General features: G+C 40.5%; 2 protein-coding genes across 2 annotated transcripts; one reads left to right on the top strand and one right to left on the bottom strand.

Moving 5' to 3' along the window:
* Positions 1-4,048: 4,048 nt before the first annotated feature.
* On the top strand, positions 4,049-14,543 carry susd5 (sushi domain containing 5). The gene is made up of 5 exons (XM_067501927.1): positions 4,049-4,503; positions 5,661-5,838; positions 8,507-8,616; positions 9,741-9,929; positions 10,400-14,543. Exons 1-5 carry the CDS (start codon positions 4,416-4,418, stop codon positions 12,298-12,300), a joined length of 2,466 nt encoding a protein of 821 aa, XP_067358028.1. The 5' UTR covers positions 4,049-4,415; the 3' UTR covers positions 12,301-14,543.
* Positions 14,544-15,399: 856 nt separating this feature from the next.
* crtap (cartilage associated protein) lies at positions 15,400-20,021 on the bottom strand. The gene is made up of 7 exons (XM_067501914.1): positions 19,406-20,021; positions 18,255-18,404; positions 17,227-17,398; positions 17,017-17,145; positions 16,738-16,883; positions 16,328-16,411; positions 15,400-15,759 (listed from the first exon to the last, which is right to left on the bottom strand). The coding sequence occupies exons 1-7, from the start codon at positions 19,865-19,867 to the stop codon at positions 15,712-15,714; spliced, it is 1,191 nt and encodes a 396-aa protein (XP_067358015.1). The 5' UTR covers positions 19,868-20,021; the 3' UTR covers positions 15,400-15,711.
* Positions 20,022-20,326: the final 305 nt, after the last annotated feature.

The following is a 20,326-nucleotide window of genomic DNA, read 5'->3' as shown; positions in this document are numbered from 1 at the left end:
TGTGAAAAATACTCCACTACAAACCCATGCAGTGTGTGTAGAGTAGCCTACAGACATTTGAACAAAATGCTGTTTTTCTGTTTTGCCGTATTTCTAGTGTTATTTAACTTATATTACTGAATGTTAAACATTAATTCGTACATATGTGCAATGTAGTTGACAGTAAATGTTTACTGTTTACTAAGTCTTGGGCAGCTTAGTAAACAAAGTAATAATTCTACAAATGCATTTAAGCTTCAAGTCCCTGTATTTAAAAGCACAGAAAGAATATTTCAGGTTTAACTTGTTTTAAAGGACATACAAACATGTATTTGTGTCTTGACACAACAAGAGTATAGCAGTAGAACTTTGAAAAAAGGTTTTTGCATGAAATACATTTTAAGACATTTGTTCTACACTGGGAATTGTTTCCTACTTTTTGAAGACAAAGTTTAAGGATATGGTTCCAGACCAAAACAGTAGAAATATTTTTTACCTATGCATGAGGCTTCAAGAGATAATGAGATGATGATAATGAGAGGCTTTATAAAGTAGCAAAACTTCCTCAACAACATCAAAACAGCAGTTTCTCACTGCACAGAGTGGGTATAAAAGTAAAAGCTTAGAAATACTATTTTAATCTACAATTGTAATTATACTTAATTATAACACACTATTTCAATTCATTCTGCATTATGGGTACTTTTACATTCAATTCTCTATGGTGGATTTTAACATTGTTGTGTTGCTATGTTTACCTATAGAATGTGTTACTTTGTTATTATTGCACGTTTTGCAGCAAGGGCTGCAGGCAGACATAAACGTGAGTTATAGATCCAGAATGAAATATCTTTACAGTTGTTCAGAAGTGCCACAGGTAGAGGGCGCTCTGAGGCAGACTGTTCATCTGATGGTTGCTGCTCTAAGGAACAAAGCACTTAAACACAATGTTTACTCTTCTGCTATAGGTCCTCCCTCCTTTTGTGACTATGATCTAACAGTAGAAATGGGATAGACATGCAATCATTTAAAAGTACCTCCATACATTAAGATCTACCTGCTTGTTGGTTCTTGTTGGCTACAATACATCGCAGATTGGATTGATAATTGAATGTTGTACTTTTTACTCCCCAGACTTCATCAAACAACTCAAGTTAGTTATCAGATTTAAGGGTTTACACCCAAAACATGTAATGGAAATATGCATTGATAAAAATGTTCCAATCATAAGAAGTACTTCTACTTAAATAAAACATAAATACTATATAGACGATTTTTCACATCAGACATTTAGACATGTCACAGCAGGAAATATAAATATAATTAATCATCATGGCAGAATTCTATTGAGAATGGCTGCATCCATTTTAAGATCCTGGTGGGGTTTTGGCTCACTGTCATAGTTTATTGGGACATTTGAATAGAAAAAAACTTTAATTGCCCCACTCTAAAAGTTTTTTCTTTTAAAACTACTAATTAAAATATTTTAAAGACTGGTTTTAAAAATTGAGGTTTTTAAGCGTAGAGCTATATAACTGAGCAGAAATGTCAGAATTCTGAGATTTATTTGGACATGAAAATTTTTTTTTCTAAAAAACAGAGTAGCTTTAGTTATTACCAGTCACAAAGGTCAATTCTACAGCTTATACACTTAGTCACTGAATACAACTGACAGACAGAGGAAACATGAACACATTTACCATGCTTGTAATAGTCCTTCATCTGGGTGCAACACATTTTAATCCTTATGTCACCATAGAACTGTATTGCATGTTAATAAACAATCTCTCACCTGAAGTCAAATTGATTACTTAATTTCCGTGAATACTTCTGCTGATCTCAACCTCTGACTCGGCTGAGAATTGCAGCTCCTTGTTGAATTTGATCTGAAGATCACATGTGCTTATGAAGTCAGCGCGGGATTGAACACTGTTGCCTTTTGTGCCCCATCCAATATATTTACCACTATTTACCACTAAAGACTTTTATAATGTTCATCAACACTTGTCATTTGAACATTTGGGCACAGCATTTGTCACCATCCAGTTTAGAACATATATATCAGAACTGTAATTTTTAAGTTTATTGAAGCATCAAATGTTGCCTATAATTTGTGAGGATTGTCCTATAAAGCAACATTCTAAAGTCACATTACATTATATGAGAAGTATGTTGTCACTCAGCTAATCCTTAGTTCTGCTTAATAAAATTGGTATTTTGTAACAATGGTGTGCCCACTTAGACACATTCACACTCACACATGTCAATCGCAAAACCACATTTTTTCTTCATGCAGTTCTTGGTTTAAAAGGCTGTTCCTGTTTTGCTAGGCCTCAACTCTTATGGAGGTTTACGAGGCTGTTGCCATGGAGACAGAGCCAGTCCTCCCTCTGTCCCTGGCTGCACCAGTATGACCAATGAGTCAATCACACACCTCCACTGTGACAGGATATGTCTCACATGGGAAGTCACTTGTCTCACACATACTCAGAGCACTCTTGTGGTTGACATGTGTGTGTGTTTGTGTGTGTATGTGTGTGTGTGTATGTGTGTTTACTTACTCAGATTGTCTGATGGGTTTTCCAGTGCGATTACACACCTGTGTGATGTGTGGATGTGCATCTACCCCCCACTCCCCCTGCCCCTAGACACCTGCAGTAAACATAATTCTCACCATCCTGAGATTGTGCAGGTGTGAATCAATGTCTCTCTCCTCCTTGACATCCTTCACCTCTCTTCTGCACAATGCCCCACCTCTCCAAAAATAGCTCTGTGTGTGAGTCCACCTTACCTTCCTCATCCTACGCACCGCATGAATTGGACATTGACAGGAAAAGTTCAGGTATGAGAGATGCTTGAGTCTAGAGTGAAAAATGTGACAGAGAAGGGAGAGTGAAATAGAACAAAATCAGCCTGGGATTTAAAGCCAGGATGCAGTAGCAGCATGGGTTAATCCACTAGTGAAAGTGAAAATATAAAATGATGAAAATTGAAAAGACTAAGTGTGAATCCTCAATAATGTTGTAACTCCATAAGGGATTTTTGTCATTCCAATTGTTGGTCTTTAAAAGAAAATTATTCTGCATGGATGTGTATGCACCTGCACACACACACACACACACAAACACACACACACAAACACACACACACATTGCTCCTGGCCCCAACTGTCTGCAGTTTTGTCTCACATCCATCATTTCCTACCACAGGGAAAAGAAAAGCAGCCCTTTCCTCCAAGTAGTTCCCCTTCTTTTCTTTTATCAACTTTGCTTTGAACAGATAAAGAAAGCAGAAGATTTTCTGCAGCAGTGATATCGAAATGGTACATATAGTGAATGTTTCCATATCATGCTACCTTCATGGATTTAAACTCTAGAGGCAAATACTCCATGGTTCTTGTAAATTAAAAACTAAAAACAAACACCATCTTCTGACTGTGTGGAAACTGGACATCTAAGTGAGATTTCTATATTATATCATAGTTCATCAGTCACTGAAAGTCACAGTCACTGATGCTGAAAATCTACCAGGATTCTCATACATTTGATGTTATTGCACGTGCATGTATGTGCAAACCAAAATAAGATTTATTTCTTTGACCAGTTCATTTATCTTTTATTTTCAGCATGTAGCATTTTATAGGGTGTAATATAGATTTAGGTTTTATGGCCATGCCTCCTGAGCTACAGTTATCTTCACCTGCAGAATCACTGACACAATGCATCCGCCACCTTTATCTCCCTCACCAAATGGGACACATTCACACACAAACACACACACACACACACACACACACAACACACACACACACACACACACAGACACAGAGTAATAGACAGTTTGGCCTATGGCAGAGGCGACAAATCCCCTTAATGAAGATTATTATGCTCCATTTGGATGTACCTGAGGTGCATTATTATCCAACTGGTATTAAATTGAGGGCAGTGCCAGTGCATTTCCTAAACTTAAATACACACTTTCTTGCTTTTTTTACATTACGTTGAGGCTTTAATCATCAACGTACAGCCACCACTTGCTTCTGGACACTTTACCAGATGCTTTAATGTCCTTCTCCCTTTGTGTGTGTAAAGGAGCAGCCCGTCAGTCCATCTGACCATCTTTGCCCATCCTGAAGATTTTGAGCCGTGACGTATTTACTAACGGGGACGCGCCAGTTTTCACACCGGTGCTCCATCTCGTTGGGAAGATAAACTGCGCCTCGCTCTCCAGTCGCTCTGACCGTTTTCACTCCTTTAGCACTTGTCAGCAAGCTTTAACCTTCTTACTGCCTGGTCTGCCTCCGTCCGCCAGGAGGAAAATAACAGGAGTTTACGCTCCACGGCCACTTTGACTGCAAATACAAAGTAATACTGAAGTTTCGGAAACGTTTTCTAACACTAAAAGTGAGACTTCTTTAAGACCTGAGCGAGTAAAAGATGCTGGACCGTAATAACCAAAGTATTCAGTCATTGCTCCTTGGATGCCTGTCGTATCTTGTGGTGACCACTGTTGCAAATGCAGACGGTAAGTTAATACTTTCTGCTATTGAAAAGAAGAAAACGCTGGGTTCGAGCCTACAAAATATTAATAAACCTCACCACAATAAAGTTTGGGATTGATGTTGCACCAAATGTTAAACTGGTTGAATTGGCACATGTCTTTTACAGTAATATGGTGCAAGCATTACCTCTCTAATTTAGTAGGATTTATCTCCATAAAAACAATTTTTTTAGATTTAATAAACCAGTAATGATAATAGAAAAAATGCCTCTTTATTTTAATCTTCACGGATACAGCTTACCTCTAACTTTCTTCAAATATTTGTACAAATTAATTGTGTTACTGAACACTGACTAATGACGTGACAACCAGGTGATAATGAAAGAAGAGTAAACCGATCACACCTACAGCCAAATAACCATCTCAGGAGATCCACATGCAGTTTTAGACTAAGGCCGGTTAAAGTGAGCTTTGATCTGGCAATGTTATTCTTTTAAGCTGGCTTTAAAAAATATTAAATTTTTTATATAAATTGAAGAAGAAGGGAAAAAAAATTGAAACCACCTCTGACTGCACCGCCCACTATGACCTTAATAATAAACGTAAAGTAAAATTATCTGACAGTTTTAACCCATAAACTTGTAAAAGTAGAATTCATGGCAGAGCTGCTCTATTGTCTGCATTAGATTGTACATGTGTACCTAATAAAGTGGCCAGCGAGTGTCAGTTTTGGCACTGCTACACTAAGGTGGATTAAATTTATTTTTCAGAAGTTATTTCAGTGGCTGCAGCACATTTTAATCCATAGATGAAAATGTGGATACTGCTCATGAACTGGGATTTCTCAGCACAAAAATAATCTTGTGTTACAGTAAAATATAGTTTCCTCAGGTCAGTAACTGGCCTTTAAGCCGTCATTTTCTTATCTCCCAGTCATGTTCAACTAACCTGGGATGATTGTCTTTTCGTGAACAAATCCATCTGTCACTGCAGACAGAATGTGAAAGAACAATATTGTCTGAATTTTTCTGTCTTTTTCGGTCTACACATCCTTGTCATGACATTTATACAACAACACTCCTGAATATCTGTCACTTTTTAGCTTTGCAAAATGTAAGAGGCTATAACAGGTAGAAACAAAGTTTCTTGCTGCTCTTCATCTCCTCCTTCTTTTTTTTCAGGTCGAGTGTTTGTTTTGGACCTGAGGAACTCCTCCGGCCTGCAGGGCTTCACAGACGCCGAGCAGGCTTGTGCCTCCCAACATGCCCGCTTGGCATCAGCAGAGGAGCTCCGTCACTCTGTGGTGGAGTGCTTTTTTTCCTCGTGCACTCGTGGCTGGCTCTATGGAGCCACAGTGGGGTAAGAAAGGAGAGGAAGAATATTATCTTAATTGAGACAAGTAGGAGGACAAGTGCTATCTAGAGATGTCTAAGGTCATTTTGGTGTGTGTGCTTCTGTGTGTGACAGACGGAGAAATAGATGATAGGGACAGAAGGGAAGTGAAGGTAGCAGCGGCAGATAAAGAAAAAGCGGCAAGGTAGAAGAAGAGAGTGACACATTTCAGGAGGGAAAGTGAAAAAGCAGCAAGGAAGAGAAGGAGAAAGACCTCTCTGTTCCTTCCTGAAGGAGGAGGGAATTCAGAGCCGGGGTGTCATGTCGACAACTGCCTCCATTTACACCTCTCATCTCCACAGTAACATGACACACAGCTTTCAGCACCGAGAGACAAAAACAGACACACAGCAGACAGACAGGCAGAGAGACAGAGCTGATCGGGGCCCTGGAAAAAGACTGGTCAACCTGGTCAACCCGCTGAGTTTGGTGTGCAGCCAGTCCTTTCTTAACTTGGCTTTTGTGTCCAGCAGCTGGTTGGTTTATATTGCTCTGCATGGTTTCTGATTGCCTTAGTCAATCACAAAGGTGTGTGTGTGTGTTTGGAGGGGGGATTATGATTTTAGCTCTGAGATTTGCAGAGCTTGATATTTCCTTTCATGTATTGCTATCGTTAGATTTATGCTGTTTCCAGCACAGAACCCATGTTATTGGTGCCATTTCATCTACTTCCTGGTAGACTCTCATATATTAACATATTTTTCATAGCTGGCTGTCAAACATCTGCTGCCCCAAGGAACTAAACCCCTGATTGTCTTTTTTTTTACCTCTTCCCCTTGCACCCGTCTCTCTCTTTCTCACACATTTACTCTCACAGAAAAGGGCAGGATCTGGAGTTTAATGTAAAAACAGTCGTTGTGATTTTTGTCTCTCCCAGAGTGTTTTCTTGGCAATTTTCATCTTGCTGCCCGGTCGTTCTTTCAGACTTATGTCCTTATAAGCTGAAGTTAGCATGGCAAAAGCAGAATGACTCATACTACTCGTTTCTCACAGTCTTGCTGCACTGCCAGCCAAATTCTTTCCAATTACCAATGGTTTGATTAAAACACACACACATGCATGCTCAAGTCTGGGCAGGTAGCTTTTCCTCCTAATGATGGTTAATTACAAATGTTAGCGTCAAACCTGTTACTAATGAAATTAAATATATCTGCCTTCGCTTGGTATTGCTGAACACAGTGACAAAGTTGACCTGAATTTTCTTTCACATGGGGTTGATTGGAGTCAAAAGCTGCTATGGGAATGTGATTTTATTGGCCTGAGAATCGTGGATGGCCTGAATAATAAATGGGCTAACAATGCTTCAAACCTATGTAATAATATAACAGGTGTGGTGCACTGATCACATAATTCATTTGGTCCCTGTGGATTGCGTATTCAGTGCCTGATGATGTGATTCTTTTATACAGAGTTGTAATCAAAAACTTTTGCATGGGAACGTTTATTACTAATGTGTGACGCAGTGTGATAATGTTGTGCCACAGGCTACATCTGCTGATATTGCAGCATGTCTGACCCATGGTCTGGGTTCCTCTGATGTCATGCTATAATAATTTTTGAATAAGCAACCGTTGTGGTGGTGATCCAGAAAGCAGCAAGTATGTTCTGTGTGTGTATGTAAAGTTGCCCATATACATACTCAAAGCAGAGCTGTAACTTATCGTGCAATGTCATGCAGGAGAAGTCTCCCTCCTTACACTTTTATCAGAGGTTATATTAGTATTTCAGTCCTTACTATATACTTAAATAAAAGTACATGTTTATTAATAGAAAAAAACTTAAATACAAATAAAATCATGTGCCCATACCTCTAATGGATTTATAGCATTTAAAAGTAGAAGTAGTTGTTCTGCAGAAAAAACCCTCAGTGACTGAAAATACCCATATATACAACATTATTAGATTAAATATGTGTATCTGCTTTCTGCTGTTGTTGAAAGTGGAGCCAGTTAGAAGAACTTTATGTTGTGTTAGTCAGTCCACTGGTTCCCAGATAAATCTGAAACAGACGATTAATGGTGTAGGAAAGAAGAAATAACAAAGTTCTGCTGCACCATTTCTTTTCTCATTCTTATCTTTGTATAGTCTCAAATGATTTTCCCTCTCTACGTCTTACAGTTGTTTGAATGAAATTAGTAAGACATTTACAGAAAATGACCCTTACCATAGATGTCACAAACTCGATGGGTGGCCCAAAGCAGTCACTGCTCCTTTGTAAGAGATCAAATAGGTTCAGAACTACTGGATTAATCTTTAACAATGAATCACAGCTTATAATATGTTTTTATGTTAAATATTCCATTTTAACCAACTGATGGAGCAGAACGTTTTTAGTATAATGTACACTTCCTGTACATTATAGAGTTAATGGATGTGGCTACTTTTCACCACTGCGTGTAATGAACCAAGTACCAGATTTGTACTTAATGGTTTCTAAGTACTGTATGAGTGTATGAGTGTGGTAACGTAAACACTGGGTTTAATTATGACCACCTTCAATCCTTCAGTCCCTCAGGAGTGCTTAAAAGCTTTGCTGGAGCTTTTCTGCACTGTAATTAAAGAATGTGTTTGTGTGAAAGCGAGTGCTGAATTCTCCAACATGATTAGATTTTTTTATGTATTTTATATATTTTAGGACGACGCTGTGCAACATTGTGGGTGGTGCACTAAAAGCAGTGGATGTGAGAACAGAAAATGCTACAGAGGATGAAGCACTCCTGGATGCCTTTTGTATCAAAGACAAAGGTCAGTAAACACAATCACAGATGGAATCAATCATTTTGTTTATATTTGTACATAAAGTTGTGTGTCATGATTGAGACACATGACTGAATGAGTTTTGAGTGGACATGTGTGTTTGTAGCTCCTCTTCATGAGATATTTACTGATGTGTGAAAGAGCCTCTTCCTACATTCTTTCCATTTACAACTCTACTTTCCACCCTGCAAGTGTGAGTGTGTGTGTGTGTGTGTGTGTGTGTGTGTGTGTGTGTGTGTGTGTGTGTGTGTGTGTGTGTGTGTGTGTGTGTGTGTGTGTGTGTGTGTGTGTGTGTGTGTCACCATTTGCAACAGTCATTATATACAAATCCAGCAGCCAGCTCATGAATATCTGAGTGTGTGATGTGTATGGGATGATATAACTTGAGCCATGAACGTACATAACCTCCCTCTGGGGGGGCTAAAGCTAAATTCTACACACCTATGTGTCCACACACTGACTGGCACCCCTGACAGGCGAGAGGAGGTGGGAGGACTGGGGTTAGTTAGTAGGTTGGCTTTGGATTGGACTATTACTGTTCCTAATGAACAGTGGAGCTACTGTGGCTGTTTACATACCTCACACACAAGGGCTGGAACACATACTGTAGCTTTGCAGTCAGGGCCGTGGTTGGGGCTACAGCTGCATAGCACCAGTTAAGGTTTAAAGCATGACAGGAGATGATTTTGTTTAACCAAAGGTGGCAATGAATAACTTAATTTGTTGGCCTAAAGTTGCTTTAAAAAATGTATTGTCCTAATTGACCGCTTTTTCTGGAAACATTAACAGTAATGATGATTTGCAGGAAATCTTTTGAGACACAGTTTTTTGCAACAAAGCCTCAAACAATAATTAGACAAGACTCAAAATAATACGCTGCCTTTTTCTCATGCTAGTGGCTTTGTTGGTCGTGTTTGCCAAAATTACATCCACATTTCCCAAAAACTGCATTGCTTCAAGAGTTTGATGCTTTAAAGCAGGATAATAATGATGAATCCTGTTTTATTATCCTGTGTAATAGTAACAGCACCATTTGTACCTACCTACCCTGTGTCAAATAATTCATATCTCACTTTGTGAGATCATTGATTGTTTCACTTTCTTTTTGACAGGAGTGCCATGTGGAGACCCTCCATCCTTTCCCAATGCACGTTTGCAGACCCACAGTGGCTTTGAGATGGGCGATGAGCTTCTGTACACGTGTGTGCCAGGTTACGTCATGCCCAGTGGACAAAGTGCCTTCAGCCTGTTGTGCGACAGCTGTGGGGAGTGGTACGGACTAGTGCAGATTTGTGTCAAAGGTAATATCCCCCCTGTTTTTCCATCCTCTTTAAAGCTTTGACCTTTGACCTAGGCTATAGACCACACTCATCTCCTTGTTCTCTTGCTAGTTAGCTTGTTAGGGGACACGTGTTTGATTCATGGGTTTTGGGAAACAGACTCTTGGTTTTGAATTGGAAAGAAAATGGCTGCTGTGACACCTCAGTGTGACATGCCTCAGCGTAGTCCGGTTCATAGCAGAGGGACAAAGAGACTGTGAAGGCAAAATGTCAGATCTGTGTCCATAATTAAATTAAACATATTCACTTGGTCCTTTACCATTAATTGGTCATAATCCAAAATGCTCAGAAACCACTGCCCAAAATAACTTCATTGTCAGAATCTTGTTGTCTGAAAAGTTGTCTCGGAACTGTTTGTTATGCTTTGTTTGGCCACAAATTGAAAGACGTGATTACATTTTAAAGTACTTTTCCTCATTTCGTTTCCTCAGACGATTCTGAAATCCATGTAGACTACGAGGACAAATTCACAGAGTCTTTCGGAGAGGCAGAGCACCAGGAAGAGAGCTCAAAAGGGGCTCACAGCCACATGCACAAGGAGGTGGACGTAGCTGCATACAGCAAAGAGATGAGTCAGGAGCAGCATGATACGAGCTTTAGCGTCAAAAAAGAGGAGGCAAGTCAAAGCCAGCATGGAGAACAGGAAATGAAAGGACAGGTGATGAAATTTGAAGGAGCTGTAGATGGAAAACAAACCGATGCAGAACAGTCTGTTCAGGACTTTATAGGCCACCCAACGTGGGAGCAGGAGAGGAGAGAGGTGGTTGGGACAGATGCAGCTGCAGCCACAGAAGCATCTGTCTCTCTTCTCTCCCAGAAACACATGTTCTGGTTCCCCTCTGAAAGCTTCCAGGAGGAGGGACATCCTGTCTCCACTAATCCAGTCACACAAAGTACACAGAGATCCTCAGGAGGCCAGTCAGAAGAGAGCAAAGAGCACGTGAGCGAAGAATGGCACCCCCATCCCGTTGATGTTGCCGATCATGATCATGACCAAGAAAGCTATGATGATCAAGATAATGATGATAGAGATGATCGTGAAACTGATGATGGAGATGATCGTGAAGATAGTCATCATGATCAAGATGAACGTGACAGTCACCAGGATGAAGATGACCATGATGATCATAGGAAGCTTTACATTCCGGCTCAGCGTGAGGGTCTGAATAGACGAGACAGCCACGAAAAACATGATGAAGATCATGATGACCATTTCGACATGGGTGATCGGGAAGATGATCACACTCGCTATGGCAACCAGGAGTTCGACGATCGACATAATGCTTTTGGTAAACATGAAAGCTATGGGGATCATGAAGATGTGACAGATCATCGTGGTGATAATGATGATGATCGAGAACATCCCCGTGGATCTGAGGAGCACCCAGATCATGATGACCACAGTGATGGTGAGGGGCTTTATGACCTGGATGAGGACGATAACAACCATTACACTGATCCTGATGGTCGGGACCACGATGATCATGACAGCTACGATGATAGTGATAGCCATGAAGATGATGGCCATTATCGTGTAATCTTTTCTAGAGCAACAGGTCAAAGTCAGAACATCACCCAGAAGACAGCAGGAGGAAAAACCACCACTGATGAAACCTGGTTGGACGGTTACCCCATCATTCCAGAGGACACAAAAAATGACAACGCCACAGCAGAGAAAGTGAGCCCAGGGTCTAGAGAGAGGGGGACAAATGTAAGGACAACAGACAGACCCAATGAGGTGGAGATTCGTAGACCTGTTTCTTTCACCAGCTCACCAGAGCAGCCTGAATTTCCTACCACAGGGCCTAAATTAGAACGAGGGATCGTGGAGGTGCTGTGGCCCGGCTTAGTCCCAACTGCTGCTCCCTCTCCTGACCATTCAGAGTCTCTCTCATACTCTGATACTTTAGACTACGACACACAACAGGCAGCTCCCACTCACTCCTGGCTGGGGGACCTCACCGAGAACCCCTTCCTCGATCACGGCCCAGCTCCTCCAGTACACGAACGTGAGATCCTAACTGGAGTGATGGAGGAGCACACTATGCACAACCTGCCCGGTGAGACCGGTGAGAGGGGCGACATGGAAGTGGAGAGGGGGGAGACAACCTGCACAGGTGATGACTGCCCTCCACTTCCTCCAAGTTCCTCTACCCAGGGTCCCAAGGTGGCAGCAATAATTGTGGCAGTGTGTGCTGTCGCCACCGCAGTCATCATTGGGGTGTGGTGTTACCGACGGCAACAGCAGAAGAGCTCAGTGTATGAGATGAATGGGAAGGGCCAAAGTCAAAGCAGACAGGCCCAGCAAATAGAGATGCAGCAGAAGGTGTAAGACAAAGAAGGGCAATGAAGGGGCAGAGACATTTAGGAAAGACGAGAGGGAGAAAAGTCAGAAGAATCTGAGAGAATGGCACGACCCCCGATCTTAGAGAAACCTCTACATATTTGAAGATTTTGGAAGGGTATGACAAGATGAGTTGTGCTACAGCCCCCTGCAACAAATCTGTGTGAGAAAATTTGTAAAACACCAAAGAGTAACGCTTAACACAGGGAAACAATGAATATTATAGGTCCATTTTTGTTGTACCTATCTAGTATTTTCAAAGCTCTGCCATATAGTGGCTGCACATACACCACTCCAGAGACTGAAAAAGGAGAGTATAAGTAAAAGAACATGAAGGAAAACCAGAAGAATGAACTAAGACTTTCACTCCAAAGCTTTTGGATATTGTGGTAAAGATTCTCTGAGTGACTTTGCTGTTGTTTTTGTTGGGTGTAATTTGTTTTCAATGTTTATTGTTCTGAACTTATCGGTCTCATCTTTTATATCTGTTCAATGTGTTTTAGAATAACTGTATTCCACATATTTACTTCTTACATGACAAGAGCCCTGAAGTTCAGATCAATTCAGATCATCGTAGCAGATTTGGGCAGGTACAACCAGGCATCTGTCAGACTGGTGCGAAGACCAAAGATGATGATTAGACCAGATGGGAGAGTGGGAGACTGGAACAGAGAAGTAGAGAGAGGCAAAAAGAGACTGGAAACGGCGTTAGTGAGAATAATCACTGGAGAAACTTTCCTGCCCCTGTTGGTTTTGACAGTCAGCTGGTGAGAGATGTAGCGACCCTGTGTCCCAACTGCACACTCAGCCCATTGTGTGTGTGTGTGTGTGTGTGTGTGCATGCGAGTGTGTGTCTGTGAGTGTTTTAGGTTCATGTCGTAGGTCTACAGTATGTTGTTTTTCAAGTTTGAAAGCGTTCAGACAGACCAATGACATGTGGTGCAAGAAACAACCAGAAATCTTATAGTTTCAATCCAAAATATCTGAGATACTGTGGACTCACTATCCTGCTAGGTAGTGGCTGAAGAAGCTGGAGGATCTATAATTATTATAAATGTGCTGGAATGTGTGTTAGATGTTAATTAAAAATTAGCAATAACTGTCATTTTAGCTTTTTTTATAAACCCGTAAAATCTGTAATTGTATAAATTTGGTTTTATGTCCAGCTGTAGTCTGCACAGTCTACTGTAGCTCTGTATGATTCTATTTACACTTTCATTTTTTCCATTTTGTGCTAAATACTTGAGAACAAGGTTAACTGTTAAAACACAAAAGGTGCAAATGTAAATAAATTCAAATAGGAGGCTTTAACGTAGACGTTAGAGATTGTGATACTAGTGATGTATAAAGTCTACAAAATCAACTATGTGTCAATAACTTGAAAATAAAGAGCTAATAATTAAACATTGGGTGGTAGATGGAAGACGAGGCACTTTACAGTGTCATCAGTCATAGATAATCACATTTTTTCTCATATGTTTCCAAAATGACATACACCGTTCTGCTGATTTATTAAAAGGTACTTTTAATAACCAGGTTATAAAATAAGGATTTGTTGCATTTCATTGGGCTACATGAATAGCATTTAATTTCTTTCACAGACTTATTTAATTCATACTTCATTTTCACAGTCTCTGAAACAGTATTGAAACTCATCATGTGGGTGGAGGGCACTAGGAATAAAGTACATGTTGTCTGTATGTTTGTGTAAATATTAATCTATGACATTATTGCTGTACATAGTGTAGCACACAGTACCTGACATCTAGAAAAATCACTGCGACAAGACATTCATGCACAGTTAACACAAGATATTACCTCTTTGTGTCTTACTCAAAGAGGGTCAGCTCATTTTTAACACCACTCAAAATCTACCCCACTCACTGATTATTTCACAGTACCATTGAAACACAAGCTCTGAACTCACAGTAGTCAACTGCTAGATTGAAGATGGCACATTGTGAATAATCAAGGAAGAACTTGTCTGACCTCATATTAGGTTTGTCAAATGACAAACCTAATATGCCTCACATGCCTCCAGACTGACACTAATCATCAGTATTGTTAAAAAGCTCAGACTAAATGTGGAATAACTTGGGTTTTGCATAAAAGCTTTACTCTCACAAAAGCCAGAATGTTTTATCTTTCATACAATATTTCAAAGTTGCATCTTCATCTCAAACAGATAGAAATGTTTGATGTCAGCATGAAGTGTGTACTGTATAGATGTTCTCTAGGTCTCAATAAATTCCTAAACATGTGACTCTGTCTGGATTCTTTCAGTAGATGTCATTTTAACTGTTGGTTTCTGTTTTCATTTCCTTCAAGCAGATCCAATTAATCAAGGCATGCATCCCAAATGGCATTTCCCATTGTTTAGGATTTCTCGTGTATGTGTGTAAAAGAACCTCGTCTCAAGGTGTCACCTTGACCTGTGACCTTCACTCCTGACAATCAACCTTTTAGTTTAAGTTTTTATTGATGCCTCCTTTTAGCTATTGCTATCTACTTCCTCTCTGACATTTTTTCAAAAATGTGAATAAACAAGAAAAAACGTAGAAAGAAAACATCGATGATGAGAAGTGATAAAAGAGATGGGTAAATACAGGCAGGAGAGAGAATAAAGAGACAGAGAGAGACACAGTAATACTGAGGGAATGTTCCCCTGTGGGTTTTTAACATCACTGTGTGACAAACTGCACAGAGACTCAATGTTCAAACATTATTAAACAACTCAGTGTTTTCTCTGGCTATGTATCCCTGCTCCCTGCTGTTCAGCTTTCCATCCATTGCTTTCTTTCTCTTCTCTGGATTTTTAATGAGGCTCCATCAAAAATTCAATGGACTGAAACAGAGAACTAGTTGATTTATTGATGATTTAATAATTTAAATCATTTTTCAACATCGTTTTGGGATTTAAGGAAATGTTCACTGTGTTCTTACAATGTATGGACATATATTGGATGGATATATGGATATATTATTAATCTGTTAAAAATAACAGGGAGACCCATCTGCAACTGTAATTTTACAACCACACTAAAATGATCACTTCAAAGACACAATGTTTGACATGTTTAGTATTTTATTGAAAAAAATGAACATGTTTGAAAGATAAAATACATGATTCACAGTGAAAGAATGAATTAAAAAAACTGTGAGTGAAAATCTCTATTATTACAGGAACCTCATACAGTATCATTTAGTCACTATGCTGCACGCTCTCATTTATGTAGTGCACAAAATGGGAAATTTACACGAATATTTTTGCAGATAAAAACACAGTGACCATTCTTAGCTTCTACACAAAATCCAATAAATACAAACATGAGTAGTGATAGTGATGTCTTGTTGTTCTGTGTTTGTTTTTCAGTGTTTCAGCAGAGTTTCCAAAAAGAGCTATTCATCCTCGTCCAGGAACTCATCTAAAAACTCCACCACCTCCCCCTGTGGACACATACACACACACACAAACAAAGGTATCAAACAGAGACAAGACAGCAGGGTCTGTTTTGTTTCAAAGTGACATTTCGCACTAAGTGAATTAGCATAAATCCCCCACTCACAGCTCTATCTGTGATTTCTCATACCTGGCATTACTAAAAAGATTACAGCCAAAACTGAATGGTATTTGCCATATACAGCATGTAATCCTGACTTATGTTCCGTTGGCCTGATGGCCACAGTCTTTGAGCTGCATCATAATAACTCAGAGGAGTGATGGTGTCATGCTGCCACCCTAAGGCAGCCTGTGAAACTGCACTTTGATAAACAGACAGGGCCCACTGTGTACTGCAGCGTGTCATGTGACCAGACTGAAGAATCCAGGGTTTTTACATAAGTTACACAAGGACAGTGCCAGTGAGAGTTGCAAACATCTGAATCCTAGCTCAAACTGATTTTATGGAAATCACACAGGTCCAATCTCTTCCTTGACAAAATAAATCTCCTGGCTGGAATCATCCTATGAGGCACTAATACAATCAAATCAAAATATGTAAACACAGGTACGTACCTCATCGTTGCTCATCAGGTGCTGTCTAGAGAACTCTAACATCTCTAGCTGCATAGTGGTCTGATTGTAGTATCGCACTGCCTCCTGTCACAAACACAAAAGGAAAACAAGTGTTTGTTAGAGTGAACCACAAACACAAAACAGGAAAAGATGACAGGGGTCAAATTCTAAATCTATTTTACAGCGTTGTCCCCCAGAGAACCTGGTGGCAGCTTCATATTAACTCAATTAACGCACAGACATGAGGGCAAAAAGAACAAAAACATGTCTTCCAAGGTGACACACTACAGATTTAAGGTTAGTTAAAGATAACACGCGCACACACACACACACACACAAATTATATTATATTATATTATATATTATATTTTGTAACACAGACAGAAACTGTGTTCATTAAGGTGTCTTACTGATCTGGGAAGGAAGTCCTCCTCTGTCAGGCCCCACTGTTTTTTGTGGAACTTGTAATAGGCTATATTATTCTTCATAACTTCATCATTTGGGTCAAAAAGAATGTAGCTGGCTGCACATGGCACTGCGTTCTTCAGGTCATTCACTGGAAACACAGTAATTAGCTTTTAATCTGGGGATTTGTCTTCGAAAAAGAATAACAGTAGATAGAGAAAGATGTATCGTTGCAAAGAGACGTTTGTGACAGTGATTTAAAACATGGTAACAATGCTACTCACATTTGTAATAGGCAAACTGCAGGTAGTGGTACATGGTGGCAACAAACTTCTCCACAACAAATCCCCCTACAACAGGTGTCAGATCACTTTCACAGCTCACTTTCCTCTCTAGGACTTCTATATAGTGATCTAGAGAGCATAAAAATAAGTGATGAGCTCATCTTCCAAGAGATTAGAAATAGCAAGACAAAAACATGAGCATGATCTGACCAGCTATAGAGGGGTAGAAGTCTTTAAAGTCTTTGACATCTCTGGGGCCCTCGGATGCAGCTAGACACTCATCGAAGACCTTGAAGAAGTCCCGTAGAGCCAGCTCCATGTCTGACACTGAAGTACGGAAGTTGTCCCCGTTATACGCTCTCACTGCTCGCACGAATAATGTCTGGACAAAAAGACATAAAAACTGGCTCAGTGGTAGAGCATTGGGTTGGGATGCAGAAGGCAGCAAGTTCGAATCCCACCCCACCAGGTGTGGCTCGACCCCACTACCAAGGGTGGCCTTGGTGCTGGTCCTGAGCCTGGATAAAATGGGAGGGTTGCGGCAGGAAGGGCATCCGGCATAAAAACTCATGGCAAATCAACGTGTGGAACATGTTCCACTGTGGTGGGACAAGCCAAAAGCTGTTGATCTTTAATTTAGACAAATTATATTGCTGTTTAAATTCCTATTTTTAACAGTGGAATCAAATTGAAATCATTTTTTTAATCATCACAACTGTTTCTAACATTTTCAACATCAAAGAATCTTTAAAATGTTCCCCCTAGATCACAGGCCTCAGTTTTGAAATATTCTGTCACAAACCCAAAATATTAAAGCAAGTTCCAGATACATTTTTGAGAGAAAAGCAACTAGCTGTGGTTCCAATTAAAAAAGATGGAGCTTAACAATTGACTTTCTGTGCACTGCATGGATTGCTTATTTCTGGCTGGAGATGTTTGTCCAGTCACTATTTATTAAAGGACAGTAAAGAAATTGTCTTAAACAGATACACAAATACATGGAAAAAAACACAAGTCTAGTGACATATTACTGCAAAAGAAAAAGGGTGGACATCGAACCTCCAGACCCCACTTTGGGAGGCAGCCTGGCCTGCCAACCACAGACCACATCTGCAAACACCCAGAGACATGTGGCTATGGGTGTGACTCCTGTATGTCTTCCCATGCATTAAGGCATCCAGAGATCTTAGAGGACACAAACTAATGAACACTGAACTGTGATGTGTGTATAAATATACCTCATAGGATTTGGTCTCCAGGTCCTTGAGGTGTTCATCAGCCCCAGGCAGACTCCTATAGTAGGCCATGTTCCTCTGCATCATCTCATCATCTGGGTGTTTGAGCAGGAAGGTGTGTGCAGCAGACACGGCTTTGGCCAGGTTGTCCGACTGAGATAAACACACAATGTAAACAGGAATTTGTTTCTTCAATTAATAGAGAAACAACACAAACACAGTGGGAACATGACATTACACAAAATCTTGAGATGTTACCAAGGATCTGAAAACTGATCATATCAGTGGGGTTACTTTATCCTGAATGGAAATGTTTCCACAGTGAGATAATAATGATCCAATCTTTTTTACTTTAGCAGTCGTTTCAATATCAGCCCTTATGTTTCAATTCAAAACCTGTATCTTAGATAGAGTTACAGTTTTGCCCTGTAAGAACCAAATGTCGGATTTATGTTTCTTTGAAAAGTGTTTTCTTGTTGAGCTGATGGAAAAACAACAAAAGAAATGTCTGCTACAATTACTATAAATCTGGACTATCTAGAATTTGTTTGGGAGTGTTATTTAACTGATGAAACTTTACATAAATGTAGAACTGAAATCCCTTGGAGCAGCAACTTCAATACGTTCAATGCACATAACCAATGTAGGGACTGATTTAAAGACAGACTGAAAATATATAGAATAAATATAAAAAATGAACCAGTCTGAATTTGTTAGGTTTCTGTGTGTGAGTTAGACCTTTACCATCTTAGTTACCTGTTGATTATCTGTGATCTAAAACTCTAAATCAGGTCGAAACTTGGGTCAGCATGTGCTCAGGATTTTCACATCTGAAAGTATTGTTTCATAAGAAGGTGGAAACAAGCACCCACTGTTAAATGTTCAGGATCTCCTCTCTTGCAAAGCAGACCCCCCCCCTTCCCCCCCCACCCCCCGTGCACCCGTGGCACGTACGTGACGTCAGGACGCATTTTAGGGAAATATCAGGGAAGATTTGGTTAAAATAAAAACTGTAGGTATCCACGATTAAAAAAAAAGATATACACCATTACTCGAAGCTGATGTGCAAAATAAAACTAACCAGCATGTGCTCAAACACAAAATTCCCACTGGTCTGACCACTGGGTAACTTTGACGCCCCTGACGACACTTACCTTGAAGTAGGCATACTGCAAGTATTTGTACGGCTCTCTTCTGTCAAATTCATCTATGGTGTCCCGGCTGGGCATGGTCTGTCTGAAAGCAGGCAGACCTTGTTTGCAGCGCTTCAGGCACTGCGCCCTCTTCATAACGTTCCCAAACGCCCGCAGCTCTGGAAACTCCGCAAACTTCTGCTCGTCGTCCAGCCTCACGGAGCTACAGTTGAGGTTGCAGAAGGCCTCGCTGTCCCGAAGCAGTCGGTAGAGCCGCAGAGACACTTCCATGTACTCCACCGTCTCCAGCCACTTCTCCCCGGTGTACTGGTCCAGTGCGTATTTGTATGCGGACTCCAGGGGCATTAGCTCATTTCTGGGGAAACTCCTGAAACTGTATTTTTCATATTGAGAGTTCACCACAGAGATGGAAAAGGCGATTAATAGCGCAGAGAAGAGTCTGGAGGAAGTGAAGGGTGCCATGTTTAAGTTTGGTAAATGGTGGATTGGCTGGGGGGTCGATCCCGGGCACTGTGTCTGGGGCTCGAGGACCGCCTCAAGTTCCACCACGTATCCAGACAAAGCTTCCCCTCTCGCAGGATCAGTCGCTCCTCCGGCGGGTGGGAGCTGCTGGTGCTGCTCCTCCCACTAAAATCACAAATCACTGTTTTTCTGTCCATATACAGAAAGCACAAGTCCAGTGACTCCCTCGCGGGATTTAACATTAGATCAGACCTGAGTGAGAGACTTCCACACTCTACTTCTTGGTTAAAGATCAATTTTGTTATTTGATTCTATTTTGGACCCAGTTATTCCATGAAATACTTTCATTTAGGATCACGTCCTATGGGGCCTGGTGGCTTAGTGGTTGAGCATTGTCTTCTGCTTCACTAATTGAACCCCTGGTGAGAGGTGGAGTGTCCCCCCCCTCCTGCTCCCACT

Source organism: Channa argus, chromosome 1 (assembly GCF_033026475.1).
Source record: "Channa argus isolate prfri chromosome 1, Channa argus male v1.0, whole genome shotgun sequence".
Lineage (NCBI taxonomy): Eukaryota > Metazoa > Chordata > Actinopteri > Anabantiformes > Channidae > Channa > Channa argus.
This window is presented reverse-complemented; position numbering and strand designations above follow the sequence as displayed.